The sequence below is a fragment of the Nannobrachium achirus genome (genome assembly GCF_963921795.1).
Source record: "Nannobrachium achirus genome assembly, chromosome: 13".
NCBI lineage: Eukaryota > Metazoa > Chordata > Actinopteri > Myctophiformes > Myctophidae > Nannobrachium > Nannobrachium achirus.
This window is the reverse complement of record NC_137833.1, coordinates 56,456,110-56,471,627: the sequence shown is the minus strand read 5'-3', so window position 1 is coordinate 56,471,627 and position 15,518 is coordinate 56,456,110. Positions and strand designations below refer to the sequence as shown.

At 46.1% G+C, this 15,518-nt stretch overlaps 2 protein-coding genes across 2 annotated transcripts in view; both read left to right on the top strand.

Annotated features, from left to right (window-relative positions):
* Positions 1-3,106: 3,106 nt before the first annotated feature.
* Positions 3,107-15,518, top strand: part of LOC308296852 (leucine zipper putative tumor suppressor 2 homolog) — a gene marked incomplete at its 3' end in the record, with an annotated part of 86,174 nt that continues 73,762 nt past the window's right edge. Inside the window, exon 1 of the mRNA XM_080740203.1 lies at positions 3,107-3,177. The remainder of the gene's footprint in view (positions 3,178-15,518) is intronic.
* LOC308297459 (von Willebrand factor A domain-containing protein 5A-like) lies at positions 3,108-7,661 on the top strand (the record flags this gene model as incomplete). The annotated part of the gene is made up of 3 exons (XM_080740865.1): positions 3,108-3,177; positions 4,999-6,914; positions 7,368-7,661. 3 exons carry the CDS (start codon positions 3,108-3,110, stop codon positions 7,659-7,661), a joined length of 2,280 nt encoding a protein of 759 aa, XP_080596991.1.

Sequence of the window (15,518 nt, the reverse complement as noted above, 5' to 3'; positions counted from 1 at the left end):
CCTCTCCTCTCCTCTCCATAAGCCTGAGTGAATCTTGACACGTGTGTATTAGAGCCTACTCTCTCATCCACCTCCATGTGGCTGCTGTTGCTTCATGCTCAGCTGACCTAGATAGGAGCAAGGTAGCAGGGACCACATACATGTGTACACACACACACACACACACACACGCACACACGCACGCACGCACGCACGCACGCACGCACGCACGCACGCGCGCGCGCACACACACACACACACACACACACACGTGTGCGCGCGCATGTTTGCCAACACGTTCACACCACAAGTGCATGCACATCATGCAATGGGACACATACTGCGCTGAGGCTTGCGGCGCAAATAAAGATAGAAGCCTTTTGGGAGCGTGTGTGTGTGTGTGTGTGTGTGTGTGTGTGTGTGTGTGTGGGCGCCCAAGGTGGAGGGGCCTGGAATTATTTTATGTTTAGCTGTTGAAAAATAGCAGATATACCAACTGGCTATTTTTGAAAATTCGTGAAAATGTGTGCAAATCTTTGAATATATGTACGAACATTTAAGCGAACATTTTCTAACTAAAATGTTGTCCCTTGAACTAAATATTTTGAGATGGGGGACCGTGGCCAAATACATATAATTTTGGGGGTCCTTCACATGAAAGGGTTTGAGCACCACTGACATAGAAGGATTTGAAATATTCAAAGACTCTGAACAAATGTTCAGGATTTTTAAAAATAGCAGATCTACAATCTACACAGCCTGATCTCAGACTCCTTTCAGGCAATAGTCTGAAATTGTGCCCTATTCTGAGCGATTGACGGGGGAGGGACTTTTTTGCGAGCGTGCACGAGTGATCGCGACGCACGGTGATCGAGACGCACAGGGGGACGCGACGCACGGTCGCGGAGTGTGTGTGTGACTGATTGTGTGTGTGTCTGTGCCAGTGACTGCTTCCACACAGAACTGCGACCAGAAACATGTAATCAACATTAACAGCTTGGTGAAATCAGCGCTCACAGCGCTTCTATGGTCTGGAAGCAGGCTAAGATCTACAAGCTTGCAGCGCGGCCGCGCTGTGAGCTTGTATATATGCATATATGCAATTTTTCAATAGTTAAAGCACAAAATGTGAGTGAATCCTTGTACCCAGGGCCCAGAATTTGGTGTGTGTGTGTGTGTGTGTGTGTGTGTGTGTGTGTGTGTGTGTGTGTGTGTGTGTGTGTGTGTGTGTGTGTGTGTGTGTGTGTGTGTGTGTGTGTGTGTGTGTGTGGTTTCCCCCTAGTTCATGTCGTGCTATGTGGCTAGCTGCCCAGATGGGGGCAGTGTGACCCTCTAGAGAGTCATCAGTTGTGAGTGAGCATTGTATTGAAGGACATGCAGTGCTAATGAGCAGCAGGTTCAATAACGGTCTTCTCTCACTGGACTTCTGCCTGTAACTGATGCACCAAGTAGGCCTACTGTACTTACTATTGTGTACAATTTAAACTTAGTTTATTATGCTTCTACTTCTGCCTGTAACTGATGCACTAAGTAGGCCTACTGGACTTACTATTGTGTACAATTTAAATGTAGTTTATTATGCTTCTACTTCACTACGGCTCAGCGGCAAATGTTGTACTTTTTCTTTACTCCGCTGCCTTTAGTCACTAGTTGCTTTGCCGTTTTAGATGATTAAAAAAACAAGCTTGCGACGTGTTGTGATGCGACACAATGTTTTAAAGTGTAAGTATAAAATATTGCTTGAGGTGATGGTGAATGATCAACGATTGGAGTCCAATAACAGGATATATGTGATTCTGAAATGGCCATTCTGTATGTCATTTTTTTTTTTTTAAACGTATACTTTTGGATGCAAATACTTGTGTACTTATGTGGCGGAGAGAGTTGCAGCCCCAGCCTGAAGCCTCAAAAGTCTAGTATCTGCTCTTGTTCCATAGGGATGTCCCTTTGGAGTGGTGGTTAAGATATTGGACTATCACGCGGGAGATCCGGGTTCGAAACCGGGTGGGGAGGTTCGGATCACCTCCGTTACACTTATATACAATATCAATGCAGTGCTTTTCCTTTATGTAGCAAACATTTTTACCATGTGGTACTAGCTACTTTTACGCATTAAAACCGGGAAAGTATCGGTGTTGTTTTAGATATTGGCGGTGGCTATTAAAAACAGGTTTTCTGATTGGTTAGGTGAGCATGTTTACATGAAAAGAACATGATAAATGTCTATGCAACCTCTGAAAACAGCTACTGTTATTTAAATTCTGGCGAAAACCGGGACAATTTTGTAGTCAATGTTGAAAACCGGGACATATTAGTGTTTTAGAGATATTTGTCGGGACACCAGGACACGCAACTTGAAAACGGGACGTCTGGTCACCCTAAGCATGTCATAATTGCTTTAACCCATTTAGAACGGGTACACATTATAGTGTATCATTATTTTATGCTTTAACTATTGAAAAATAGCAGATATACAAGCTCACAGCGCGGCACCGAGTGCCGAGCTGCGAGCTTGTAGATCTGCTATTTTTGAAAAATCGTGAAAATTTGAATTTTGACCCGATTCTATAAGTGTCTTTTGAATCCTTCTAAGGTTTTTTGAAAAATCCTATGTTTCTATGTCAGCAATCTGGCCAGCCATCGTCAAAGAAAAGGTCCTTTTCACTTAACTGGAGCTCAGTTAGTCTGTTCTTGAGAGACTACTGTCAGTGGTTCTCAAACCTTTTCATGTGAAGGACCCCCAAAATGATAATTATTTGGCCACGGACCCCCATCTCAAAATATTTAGTTCCAGGGACCACCCAGAAGCAAAATTTGAGTTACAAACGTTCGCTTTGAAAATACACATATTCAAAGATGTGCACACATTTTCACGACTTTTTCAAAAATAGCAGATCTACAAGCTCGCAGCGCGGCACTCGGTGCCGCGCTGCGAGCTTGTATATCTGCTATTTTTCACTGGTTAAAGCATTCAATAATTCTAGGCCTAAATTAATCGGTTACGTTCAAAAATCTAATCATGTCTTCCACCACCTTCCTGCAGTGCGCAGCAGTGTGGCGGAGCAGCAGCAGCAGGAGGAGGGAGGCGTAGGAGGGGATGATGCCCAGAGAGGAGTGAGGTTTTGGGGATGAGAAGTCTGCGGCCCTACCCTGTCTCTCCCAGACCTCCAGGAGAGGAAGACTGGGCCCCGCTCACTGGTAAGAAACTATACAGGAACCAGAGAAAAACACACCTTAAAGATGCTAGTGCCATAGTTTTGTACTTGTTCTGGTTTCCATGTGTCTAGGAGGTCGACAGTACTTCATTGGACCCCCCGGTGTGGTTGTTATGAGCAATTATGTATTACCTTTGTATTTGGGGTTTCTTCCTGGAGGCTGACTGACACCTTTTGGGTCAAAAGTGCAGATCCAAAAACACAGATAATATGACATCACATAATCATCCCTCCCCTTTTACCATTCACCCAACACTGTGGGTGTTGCTAACTTCAGCTGGGTCACCACCCACCATGACAGCCAGGCATACTTAATGAACTGGTGGGTGTGGCCACATAAAAACCTAATTTTAAGTCTTTCTGTACACTGTTTTGGAAAAAAATCTCACTTCATCTTTAAAGCAGTGGTTCCCTAACCTTTTCAGGCCATGACCCCCAAAATAATCACATTTTAACACATGCCATCATAGGGTTAATGGAACTCACCGGTGTGTGTGTGCGCGCGACGTTCATGCATACATCGGCTCAGGTGATGGTCCCGCATCATAACGTTAATGTGGTCTTGTATAATCCATTTCATTGTGTAACCGAGTCGCTCGATCGAGGCTATTATTGCGGGCAGGCCCCGTTCACATAACATGGAGCTAGAATGAGCCTCTGTTTACCAGCGCTCTGCGCGCGTGATGCGCGTCACCAGCACGTGTCATCAGCGAACGCCGCTGAGGCTTATGGGTAATGTAGTGTTTTTGGCGATAAAATAATAGTATTGATTATTATTATTTATTGATAGAAACGCCAGGAGTGCCACAATTGATGTTAAGAAGTTTCCAGACGTCTTTTTGGCTATTTTTGGATTTTTTAGCAGCCAATGTGCTAACTGGGGACCCCCCCCCCCCCCCCCCCCTCACCGTTCAGCCTCCCTTGGCGTGTCAATTAAGCAGGGGTTGAGACTAACGGATGCCCCTCTGCCCGTGGCAAGCGCATTCCGTCTTCATTAAATATTATAGTTAATATCATATTATTATTCATGAAGAACGATGTTACCTTTTTACAACCAACAGTTTCACTTAAATATTTAATCAAGCAACTTAAAAAACTGTCTGGGGTGTTTCACTAAAGCCTGAGTAAACGATACAATTTAGTGAAACATCCCTTGAAGTCGGTGCGGTGGAGAGCTACCTTTAGCTGTTAACGGCATGTTTATGTTTTTGAGCGACGCTCCTGGAAGGAGCTATAAGCTCCAACATCTGGCTTTGTTCCGGGCCCCCCAAAATGTCCAGCTCAGAAGCGTGGCCTACATCTGGCATACATCGTTGCACAAAGCGCTCAAGTTTGTCGTCCGGGGCTCTGAAGTGTGGCCTACATCTGGCCTAAATCTTGGCACAAAGTGCTCAGAGTTTGTTGTCCGGGGCTCTGAGGCGTGGCCTACATCTGGCCTACATCGTTGCACAAAGCGCTCATGTTTGTTGTGCTCCCAAAGTCACATTGGCCAAGCTTCATGTGACGCTTAATGAAATCACCTCAAATAGCACAGATTACTAATGGGTTACCGCCAAGCATCATCGTAATTTTCCACTTAGTTCAATAATGACATACATACAAAATTAGAAATTGGCTAATATCTGCAAGATTAGACCTTCAAGACATTGAGCAGTCCGTCCCCAACTAAGACACCTCGTTACCCTCCGACCAAACCCAGGTAGCTGGCCTGTTACTTCATACAGGTTTGTTTCCCATTGATTGTCCCTCTCCCTCTAAGGGACATCTCTTTTTGATTCCTGCATGGACACCATCCTCTCAGCAGATCTAGACATACTCAACAAACTGCAAGCTCACTTTGCCAATAAGTCAATATGGCGTTGCGGTTTGCTTTCTGCCGATAAAGACCCGGTCCCTCTGAAAGGCATCGAGGTGGAGGTTGAGGTGAGGGACCATGTGGTGACAGTGTCCTCCGTCCTGCAGTATGAGAACAAGGAGGAGAGCCCCATAGAGGCCGTGTTTGTCTTCCCTCTTCCTGGCGACGCCGCCGTCTGTCATTTCAGCGCAAGGATGGGACAGTCAGAGGTTGTGGCGGAGGTGAAGGAGAAACAGAGGGCCCGGGAGGACTACGACGACGCGCTGAGCTCAGGCCGGCAGGCCTTTCTGTTGGAGGAGAGCGAGCAGAGCCCCGACGTGTTCTCTTTGAGCGTGGGCAGTCTGCCTCCAGGGGAGAGCGCCACCGTCAGGCTGGAGTACGTCACTGAGCTGGCCGTGGAGGCCGACCACGGGCTGAGGTTCTGCCTGCCCGCCGTGCTCAACCCCCGCTACCAACCTCGAGGTGGAGGGAGCGGTCGGCCCCCTGTGGTGACCTCTGTTCCAGCTTCTCTGGTGCCCTACAGTCTGTCCCTCTCTGCCCACGTGAGCTCTCCTCGACTCGTCTCCAAGGTAGAGTCCAACTGTTCCCTGGACCCTCTTCGGTACCTCAACGCGGAGCAGACCTGGGCCGCGGTCCGGCTGGCTGCAGGACACAGGTTTGACAGAGACGTGGAGCTGTTGATTTATTACAAAGACGCCCACCGGCCCACTGCCGTGGTGGAGGCGGGACAGGAGTCTGTCAAAGCTGGCTACCTGATGGGTGACCCGGTGGTCATGCTGAGCTTGTACCCAGAGTTCCCTGAAGCCGTGATGTCAGCAGTGACTACACGCGGGGAGTTCCTCTTTCTAATGGATCGTTCTACAAGCATGCGTAGAAAGATCGCCAGTGCCAGGGACACTCTGCTGCTCCTGCTTAAGAGTCTGCCCATGGGCTGCTACTTTAACATCTATGGCTTTGGGGGTCACTTTAATCACGTCTTCCCCAAGAGCGTGGAGTACAAACAGGACACCATGGAGGAGGCTGTGAAGCAGGTCGAGATGATGGAGGCCGACATGAGAGGAACGAAAATCCTTGAGCCTCTCAAACATATATACGAGCAATCCTGCATTCCCGGTCAGCCCAGACAACTCTTTGTCTTCACCGACGGCGAGGTGGGCAACACCAAGGAGGTCATCGACCTGGTGAAGAAGAACGCCGGCTCCCACAGGTGCTTCGCTTTCGGGATCGGGGAGGGGGCCAGCTCTGCTCTCATCAACGGGATGTCCAAGCAGGGAGGAGGACACGCCCAGTTCATCACGGGAACCGAGAGGATGCAACCCAAAGTCATGCAGTCTCTTGGCTTTGCCCTGCAGCCAAATGTGGTGGATATCTCCCTTGAGTGGAACCTGCCAGTGGGAGTGTCCGTAACGCCTCTGTCTCCGCCCATCACAGCTCTTTTCCAGGGTCAGAGGTCACTGGTCTATGCCCAGCTCACCGGAGAGAGTTCAGGCGCCAGTGAAGGCAGCGTGAAAGTGACGTACAGGCTGGCAGAGCAACCCTTCGAGTGCCAGCTCCGCTTGAGCCTCGAACCGACAGAGGGCGACGGTGGACTGACGGTCCACAGGTTGGGGGCTCGGACTCTGATTCGCTCCATGGAGCAGAGCGGCGAGCGAGGGCAGCGGGACGAAGCAGAGAAACAGAAGAAGGTGGTGGAACTCAGCGTCCAATCGGGAGTGAGCAGTGCCTTCACCGCCTTCATCGCCATCAATAAAGGAAGTGGGGAGGCGGTGCAGGGAGCTCTTTTGCGCCAAAATGTTCCAGTACCAAGGACACGTGATAAGCGGCGGAGCAGCGATGCACTAATTAGAGGTTGCAGTAGAGGGTCAGTAATGACTAGAGGTTGCAGTGAGGCTATGGGGCCAGTAATGACTAGAGGTTGCAGTGAGGCTATGGGGCCAGTAATGACTAGAGGTTGCAGTGAGGCTATGGGGCCAGTAATGACTAGAGGTTGCAGTGAGGCTATGGGGCCAGTAATGACTAGAGGTTGCAGTGAGTCTAGAGGGTCAGTAATGACTAGAGGTTGCAGTGAGTCTAGAGGGTCAGTAATGACTAGAGGTTGCAGTGAGTCTAGAGGGTCAGTAATGACGGCGAGAGAGAAACATGATGGCAGTCGTCATCCAAACAGAGAAGACGAGATGAGGAGGATGAAAGAAGAAATAGCTTCACGTATAGCTTTAATGTTTGGTAGACATGCAGCGCCATCGGCGACGGAGACAGAGAAAGGTCTTGGAAGTCGTCATCAACCCAGAGACTCCTTGCTGCAGTTGATTTCCCTCCAGACGGCCTCTGGCTCCTGGACTCTGACGTCAGCCCTCGGGGATGTGCTGGGGAAGAGCAAGGACCAGGTGGAAGAGTCCATGCCTGCACAGGTGAACGGTGAAGTTTGGACCACTGTTTTGGCTTTGGTTTGGCTCCATGGTTCCCGGATGGAAGCCGTGGACGAGTGGCTGTTTCTGGCTATGAAGGCGGTGTCCTGGCTCCGTGCTCAAAAGGTCCAGCAGCTGATGGAGTGCTTTGAGGCTGGAAACGCCCTGTTGGGCTGCAAGGTGCAGAAAGATGCCCTGGGGCTGTGAGAGCTACATCCTGCCTGGCTTGCCTACAGTGGCATCAGTTCATAAAAAGCTAAGGTATGGCAACATGACTGGTGTCTTGCACGCGCGCGAAGCAACAGGCATGATACATTTATCTTTAGAAGTACATTCTATTTTCCCCCCCGTTTCTACGTTTTTTTGGCCTGGATATGGCAGCCTGGAACGGTTGTTCAAGTGCAGCTAAACTTGTTAGTAAACGTGCCACAATTAACAATAATGAAGTGCAGCTGACCTGCGGAACCTGGGAATGTATGCCATTTTGTCAAGATGGGGAGAATGCAAGTGTGGAGAATATATAATTATAATACCTTGTTTTAAAGTGACCATTTTGTTAAATGTTGCATTTGTAGTTATTTTACTGTAATTAACAACATAATAACCAGCAGAGATAGACAAAGAGACATTCATGGACTTATATTTAAAAGTAACTTTTATTTCCCCTCCTGGTCCCAATTGACACCCCTGCTTGCCTATCCACCAGTGTTGATTTTGACAGCAAATTCTCATTTAGTTCGAGGTAATTACGTTTTTATTAGTTGTCAATAGAGGTTTGCGCCCGCTTCGCCCTTTTTATAGTAACCTGACCAATCATGGAAATCGGACCATTATAGTCTGGTCAGAGGGGCCTTTTCCACCAAAAGAACCTTGGTTCAAGAACCAGTGCCGTTCAACTTTCTTGGAACCTTGGTTCGTTCTTGTGAACCGGCCGCAAACCGGCTTGCGTTACCACCAGACTGAAGCGCAGATTGAACCAGAGGAACCAAAGGATTTTGTGGTTCCCGTTCCAAACCAACTTTTACGGTTCATCCCATAGGCGGGAGAAAGAACCTGAACCGGTTCTTTGCCTGAAAGGCAAGAACACTATGTTATCTTCATTATTTATTTACCAAGTTCCGTCGCAGACAGTACAAAGGCAGGGCCCTTAGCCAATGAGGTGCAATTGGCGGAAAAACATCTGGGAGTGGTGTTAGCTGAGTATTGGTTGAGCTTCACATGACAGTTGACAGACGCTGCAGAATATAGTCACGTTGGCAAATAAAAGAATTTAAGGAAAAACAACAATTTATTTGATTAAGAGTTTTTATTTTAGTTATTTTTTTTAATGATTTCTTTATGAGCGAGCCCACACTGTTTCGTAGGAACAGTACTTCTAGTTTATAGGTAGATATGTATCCATATGCATACAATATATTTTATGCCCATATATGGAGATCCCTATCTGAACCAGCCACACAGATATGGGCCATGGCTTGGCCATCTGGCCAGTGATATATTGACATCAGGGATATTCATATATGGGCATAAAAGAGTTTCTTGGGAATACCCATGGACTTTTACATACAGTAGGTGATGTCACCTGTGATATCACAGTGACAAGGAAACCAATAGACTGTACAAATGTGTACTGACTGACAGACGGACAAACTGCGACATTTCTCATGGTATACTGCGACCTTCGGTCGCAATTATTATTAGGTGTTAAAAAGTACTTAAATTGTCATTTTAAAAATGTGCATAAACTCTCTATACACTTTATGTTGGTCTGTTTACTGTTGAATGAGAAAACAATGTTGCACATTTAAGTTAATCATCATTTTAGTGATTTTAGCGATGCGTACAAGTGGCTAAATATGTATTTTTAGACACTATAAGCTGCCTATTTCTTTATTACTATTTACACTACTAGTTCACATAAGTCCCATCTGCCCATGAAAGATTGCGGTGCATATTGGGAATGGGCTTATTGTGTCTAAAAAACACATATTTTGCACCACTTGTACGCATGTACCCACTGAAATCAAAATCATTAATACTAGACCTTACCCGTTGGAAGATATGTGCTGCAAAATTATGTGCAGAGTGTGGGTTATGGGGAAAGTAACTGTAACTGGTGCGTGCGTGAGAATATGTGGGAGCATCATAATGTAAGGAGCAGCCCATGGAGGAGTGTATATTTATGATGGATACAAATAATTGAACAGCAAAATTAGGTGAATAGAAGTATGGGGATGTATGTGCTTGCTTAATTTTTCCATACCCGTTGGGGGGGGGGGGGGGAGAGAGAGATAACATTCCTAACTGTGAGAGAGGTGTGTGTGGGCCCGGGGCTACAGATCCCATGGCCTGGAGGAACGGACCGTAACCCTGACAACAGGCTGTAGAGCTGTAGAGAGAAGAAACGCTAATAAATAGCTTGAATTCGGGAAAAATGAAATTCGGGCTCCGTCACCGTGTGTATAATGCTAATGGCCAATGCCATGTTAAATTTGAGATCAGTCGCTGAAGCGAGTGAATAGATAATGCATTGTGTGACTGACCTACTGACTGACCTCTCTCTCTAATTATAGTATGGATTACCAAAAAAATAGAAAGCAGTAAAACATTTTAACACTCATCCTTTCTATAAACATTCTAAAATATGAACCCTTGTTGTAAAAAAACAAAGTTGTCCTTTAAAATGATGTTTGACCTTAAATATCTGCTGCCTCAACTGTCCCCCCCCCCCCCCTCTCTCTCTCTCTCTCTCTCTCTCTCTCTCTCTCTCTCTCTCTCTCTCGCCCTCCGTCTCTCCTTGGCGTTTTGGGGAGAGTCTGGGACGTTGATCGATGGTCTGATGCTCCCCGCCGTACAGGCCCGAATTTAGAGTAACTTAAGTGCACACATATGCTAATGAGGGTTGTGGCCCCTGGCCTTTGAAGTGGCCTCTTCAGGGGCTGCTGGGTGGGTCGCTTGGTAGATAGATTGCAGCGTGGGGGGGAGAGGGTGGCGCGGGCACAGGGAGCGATGGGGTGAGGGGTCGCGGGGTGGCAGGTTTTCCGTGCGGTCCCCCATTCTCTGTCCAGACGGGGGGGAGGTGACAGGAATTGGTCACTAAATGGTCTTCTATTGCAGTGGTTCTCAACCTGTGGGTCGGGACCCCCACATGATGATTTTTTTGGGGGGTGGGGTCCCTATAGATGACAGTGAAGTGTCAAATAAGAGCTTTTTAATACCTCAAAGAAATGTGTATCTGCGGAACTGAGTCAAACAGATTATTTTGAGGGGTCACCATTTCAAACTTGATTATTTTGGGGGGTCCCCAGTGCAAACATGATTATTGCCAGACCCATGAAATGGGTAGGCCTACATAAGCAAATGTCTGTCCGGGTTTTCTATATAAAGGGTATATATGATGATGACATGATGATGACATGCCTACAAAAGGCATGATGTCATAAATGATGATGACAGACAGGGGGTCTGGCACAACCAGGTTGACCTGGTCTAGTTTTGGGGGTCCCCAGTTCAAATGTGATTATTTTGGGGGGTCCCCAGTTCAAATATGATTATTTTGGGGTGTCCCCAGTTCAAATATGATTATTTTGGGGGTCCCCAGTTCAAATATTATTAATTTGGAGGGTCACAGCCTGAAGAGGTTGACAACCACTAATCTATTGCAGGGCTTCCCAAACCTCTCCATGCCACCACGGACCCCCAAATAGACAGTATGGCATTTGTATTTGCATAGCAGCACATTTCAACAGGGTAATTCAACATGCTTTACACAGAACATCAAGCAAAGTAACCACAAAGAATGATGTTATTAAAGTAAAAATGTAAAAAACTACAGTGCAGAAGAGAAAGAGAAAAGAATCACAACCTCTGCCTGCCTGAGGACCCCCTACTGCCACAACGTTTTTTGTAACATATTCTGGAAAATGTTCTGGGAAAGATTTTGCCTCTAAGCTCAAACCAGGGACACCGGGTTGAGCTTGGTTAAATGGGCACAAGAATCTTAATGAATTCAGCTTGAAGTGAAGTGTATGCTCTCTGCTCTCTCCAACTGGTCCCCCTGGCACATTTGAAAAGCACTCGTCTTCTGGGCCTTTATCCCAGAGTGCTTTTAGAAAGAACATTCACACAGCGACCGACCGGAGGCAGCCATTCAGGGCACCAACCTGCTCGCCGGGTCCCCGGGGTTCAATGTCTTGCTCAAGGACACTCCCGACACAAAGCCAGGAAGCAGGTGGGGATTGAACCGGGCACCTTGCGGTCCGCAGACGCCCGCTCTGCCTCCCCCCCCTGAGCCATCGTTCGCTTTTGACACAAAAAAATCGAATTTTCTCTCGCAGCAAATGCAATTTTCTTTGAACTGCCTCTTTCGCCGCCTCAACTCCAAAAGCTGCAACCTGTTACAAAATGACACATTGGGGAGGTCGTATGGAACGACTTATATATCTCTGCTGCCAGGCCGAAACCTCCTAACTCCAAAATGTTAATTTTCGGGAAAATGAGCTCAAGTGGAGTTTGGAGGTTTTGACCAAAGGGCTTTTTACTACTTTTCATTGGTTCAATATTAATTTAACCAACACACAGACGTAAAGGGTGTTCAATAGCACATATTTGTGAAAACAAATAGAGGGCCAATCCGGTGGAGTTAACTGGTTTGGCAGAAAGTGTGGAGTTAGGAGGTTTTGTCCCAAGCACTTTTGACTACTTTCCATTGGTTCAATATTATTTTAACCAACACTCAGATGTAAAGGGTGTTCAATAGCCCTGATTCATGCCAAAAAAAAAATCAAAAACCTCAAAAATGGAGTTTAGAGGTTTTGGCCAGACAGTGACGATATACTACAGCCCAAATGTGTAAGTTTATCTTGTTTATTTATTCGTGTATTTGTATAGACACACAGCGTGTGCGTGCGCGTGTGCAATGCTGTAATGCGGACTCCAGACGGCCTCAGCATTTCCTCCCATTCATCAACAGAGGGATGCAGTGCAGTGTGCTACGGGGATCAGACAGTGAGAGTAGAGCGTATGTCAGTTATGTGAGCTGATAATAACGTTGTGGTGGACACTGCAGCAGCAGCTGTCTTCCTCTCTATGTCCATTCCAGTGGCTCCATTACAGGCCTGTTGTCTGCTCAGTCGGTCAGTCAGTCAGTCCACCCTGTCCCTGCCTGTGAGCCCTCAGACCACGCAGCTGTCCCAGTCCGTCACTGGCCGTCTGTCCCAGTCCCACACTACTTATCCACACAACAAGCCCTAAGAAAGAGTGGTTCTCAAACTTTTGCATGTCATGGACCCCTCCCCAAATTGAATGTATTTGGCCCTGCGGAACCCAGTTTCAAACTATCTAGTGCAGATTCTCCTAGATTATTCACAAAATAACAGACCTACAAGCTCTGTTCCACGGTGAGCCTGTATATCTGTTTCCATTTGTACACTACGGGCCACTGTGAGATCACAAAGGTCTTGTGACCAAGGCCCTAATAGCTGTCCCACATCTAGGCTAAATTATAATGGTAACAGCACAGTGTGTCTCAAACCTTTACATTTCAAGGTCTCCCCTTAACTCTGACAGTGTACAAATGGAACCAAATGGACCCGTTAGGGTTCATTTGGTTCCATTTGTACACGGTCAGAGTTACAGACCTGTATGGGTCCATTTAGACCACCCTAAAGGAACCCACAGAGTTTATGGAATCCACTTTGAGAACCACTGCTATAGAATCACGTGCCCCCGGCCATTAATGAAATGCAGTCAGTTGATTTGTGACCGTAAGTCGCAGATTAGTATGTGAACGGTCACAGCATCTCCGTATGCATCTCTGTCAGTCTCTCTGTCATGCCTGACACTGTGGTTCTATGGGTTTGTCGCTCTGACATCATGCTCTGACATCACTGTGATGTCAGGGGAACCTCTCTTAACAGAATGGGTTTGTCCGCTCTGACATCACGTTCTGGCTTCACTGTGATGTCACACTAACAGAATCCCTTTTATGCCCATATATGGAGTTCCCTGATCAATATTAAGACCATATCTAACATGACTTCATATGGGAATGCCCATATATGGAGGCCACATACCACACTAACGGCTGGTTCTACAGACAGGGATCTCCATGTATGGGCATAAAAGGGTAGGTCAGATGTCATAGACATCATATAACTATGATATAACTGAGTAAGCATGTTTGGGCATGTTTGGGCTATCACAGCATATCTCCATATACAGTACATGGATCTCCATATATGGGTACCGTACCAGGCCCTTTAGGGCGAGGTCGCATGTCGCCCTGAGGCGTCTTATTAGTAGTTATAAAAAGCTGCTAAAAACTCAGTTGTTTTGAAAGCACTTTGTCTTGTAATGCGTTTGCCTTCTGTGCCATTTTTTATTGTCTGCTGTTTGATCCTGTTTTCTATTTTTAAACTCCTGCTTACTTTTCTTCTTCGTCGTGATTTTACATTGTACAGAACTGTGTGTAACACTTGTCTGGAAAAGTGCTTCACTTGATCAGAGTTCGACTGCAAGTCACAGGAGGTCACTGCTCCCAACAAAGGGGACATTAGTTGATAGAGCTTGATTTGCAGAAATAGCAAATCTACAAGATCGGCTATTTCCACTATCAATGTTCTTTTTTAAGTATAAAGTTGTCAAATATGTCCTTATATATCCTTGTATATTTCTTTGTATATTTAGGTTGTGTCATATCTACCCTTTGCAACTTTAATCACAATTATTTGAGTGACAATATCGTCATATACAATTTCATAATCGTGGCAGCCAGATGGATGGATGGATGGTTTTGTCAGTGGTTTGATCGTGGTGTGTGTGCACGAATAGTGATTTTTAGTATTCGAAATATTCGACCTCAAAGTATTCGAATAGTTGAATATTCGACAGGACTGGCCAAACTGTCAAATGTTAAGTAATCAAGAGGCGAACATTGTGAAAATAGCAGATCTACATGCTCACAACGCCTCGCAACTTTTCACAATATTTATCTGCGGAACCGAGTCACATTAAATGTAATACCTACAATTCCAAGTGCTTGTCAGGGTGGGGGTCCCCAGTTCAAGTATGTTTATTTTGGGGGTCACAGTCTAAAAAGGTTTGAGAACCCCTGGTATAGAGCATTAACAAATTCATCCACCAGGGGCATTGACAACTCATTCTTATGACTTCCTATTTAGCCAAGCTTTATAAACTATATATTTTTTAAAGACAAAACAATAAAAAAAAAAATTATAATAATATTAATAAGCGAATATTCGACTTCGGTGAACAACATCGAATAGTGACTTTGATATTCGAATATTCTAATATTCGGTGAATGCCCTAGTGCACACCTGTGAGTGTGTCCTGCTTTGAGCATAATGTAGTCTATACATAGGTACTAAGGGTGCGGGAAAAAATCGATATGAATCGATTATCGGTTTCAACACTAGCGATACGGCCGCATCGATGCGCGTTTACCCGGATCGGTCCAAATCGCGGCCGTATCGGTCGATGTATCGGTCCTAAAGTTATTAATCGGATTAATCGGATTTTAGCATTAAATAATTAACCTGCTGTGAAATTCTGAACTTACTTACTCATCGTTTACTGTTACAAATCATTACTTCAAAAGTGAGCGCTCTGCTAGCAGTCAGTGCTGCAGTGCAATGGAAAGAAAAAAAAAGAAAAAGCTGCCTGCTGCTCTGTCCTCCAAATAGAGCTGGGTTTCTGCGTACTACAGTCACTGTCCTGCGGGAAGCCGCAGATCTACAAGCCCACAGGGTGTTGCATGTGGATGGGTTGTAAACTTATAGATCTGCTACTTCCGACATAGCACACTGGTGCGTGTATGACGCTCGCATGTGCGACACACAGCGACTTGTAAACAAACCAACAACGTGGTAGACTAGTTCCATCACTATTCACTATGGGTTATTCCAGTGGAGAAACGCAAGTTTGGATTTTATAAGAATGCGACAGTAATGGATTGGATAACACTTTTCCCAGTAGAACCATCAGAAGTCCCCGCGCTTGTCGACAGCAAAGGTAATAATCACAGCATCAGCTTTTATTGCAAAG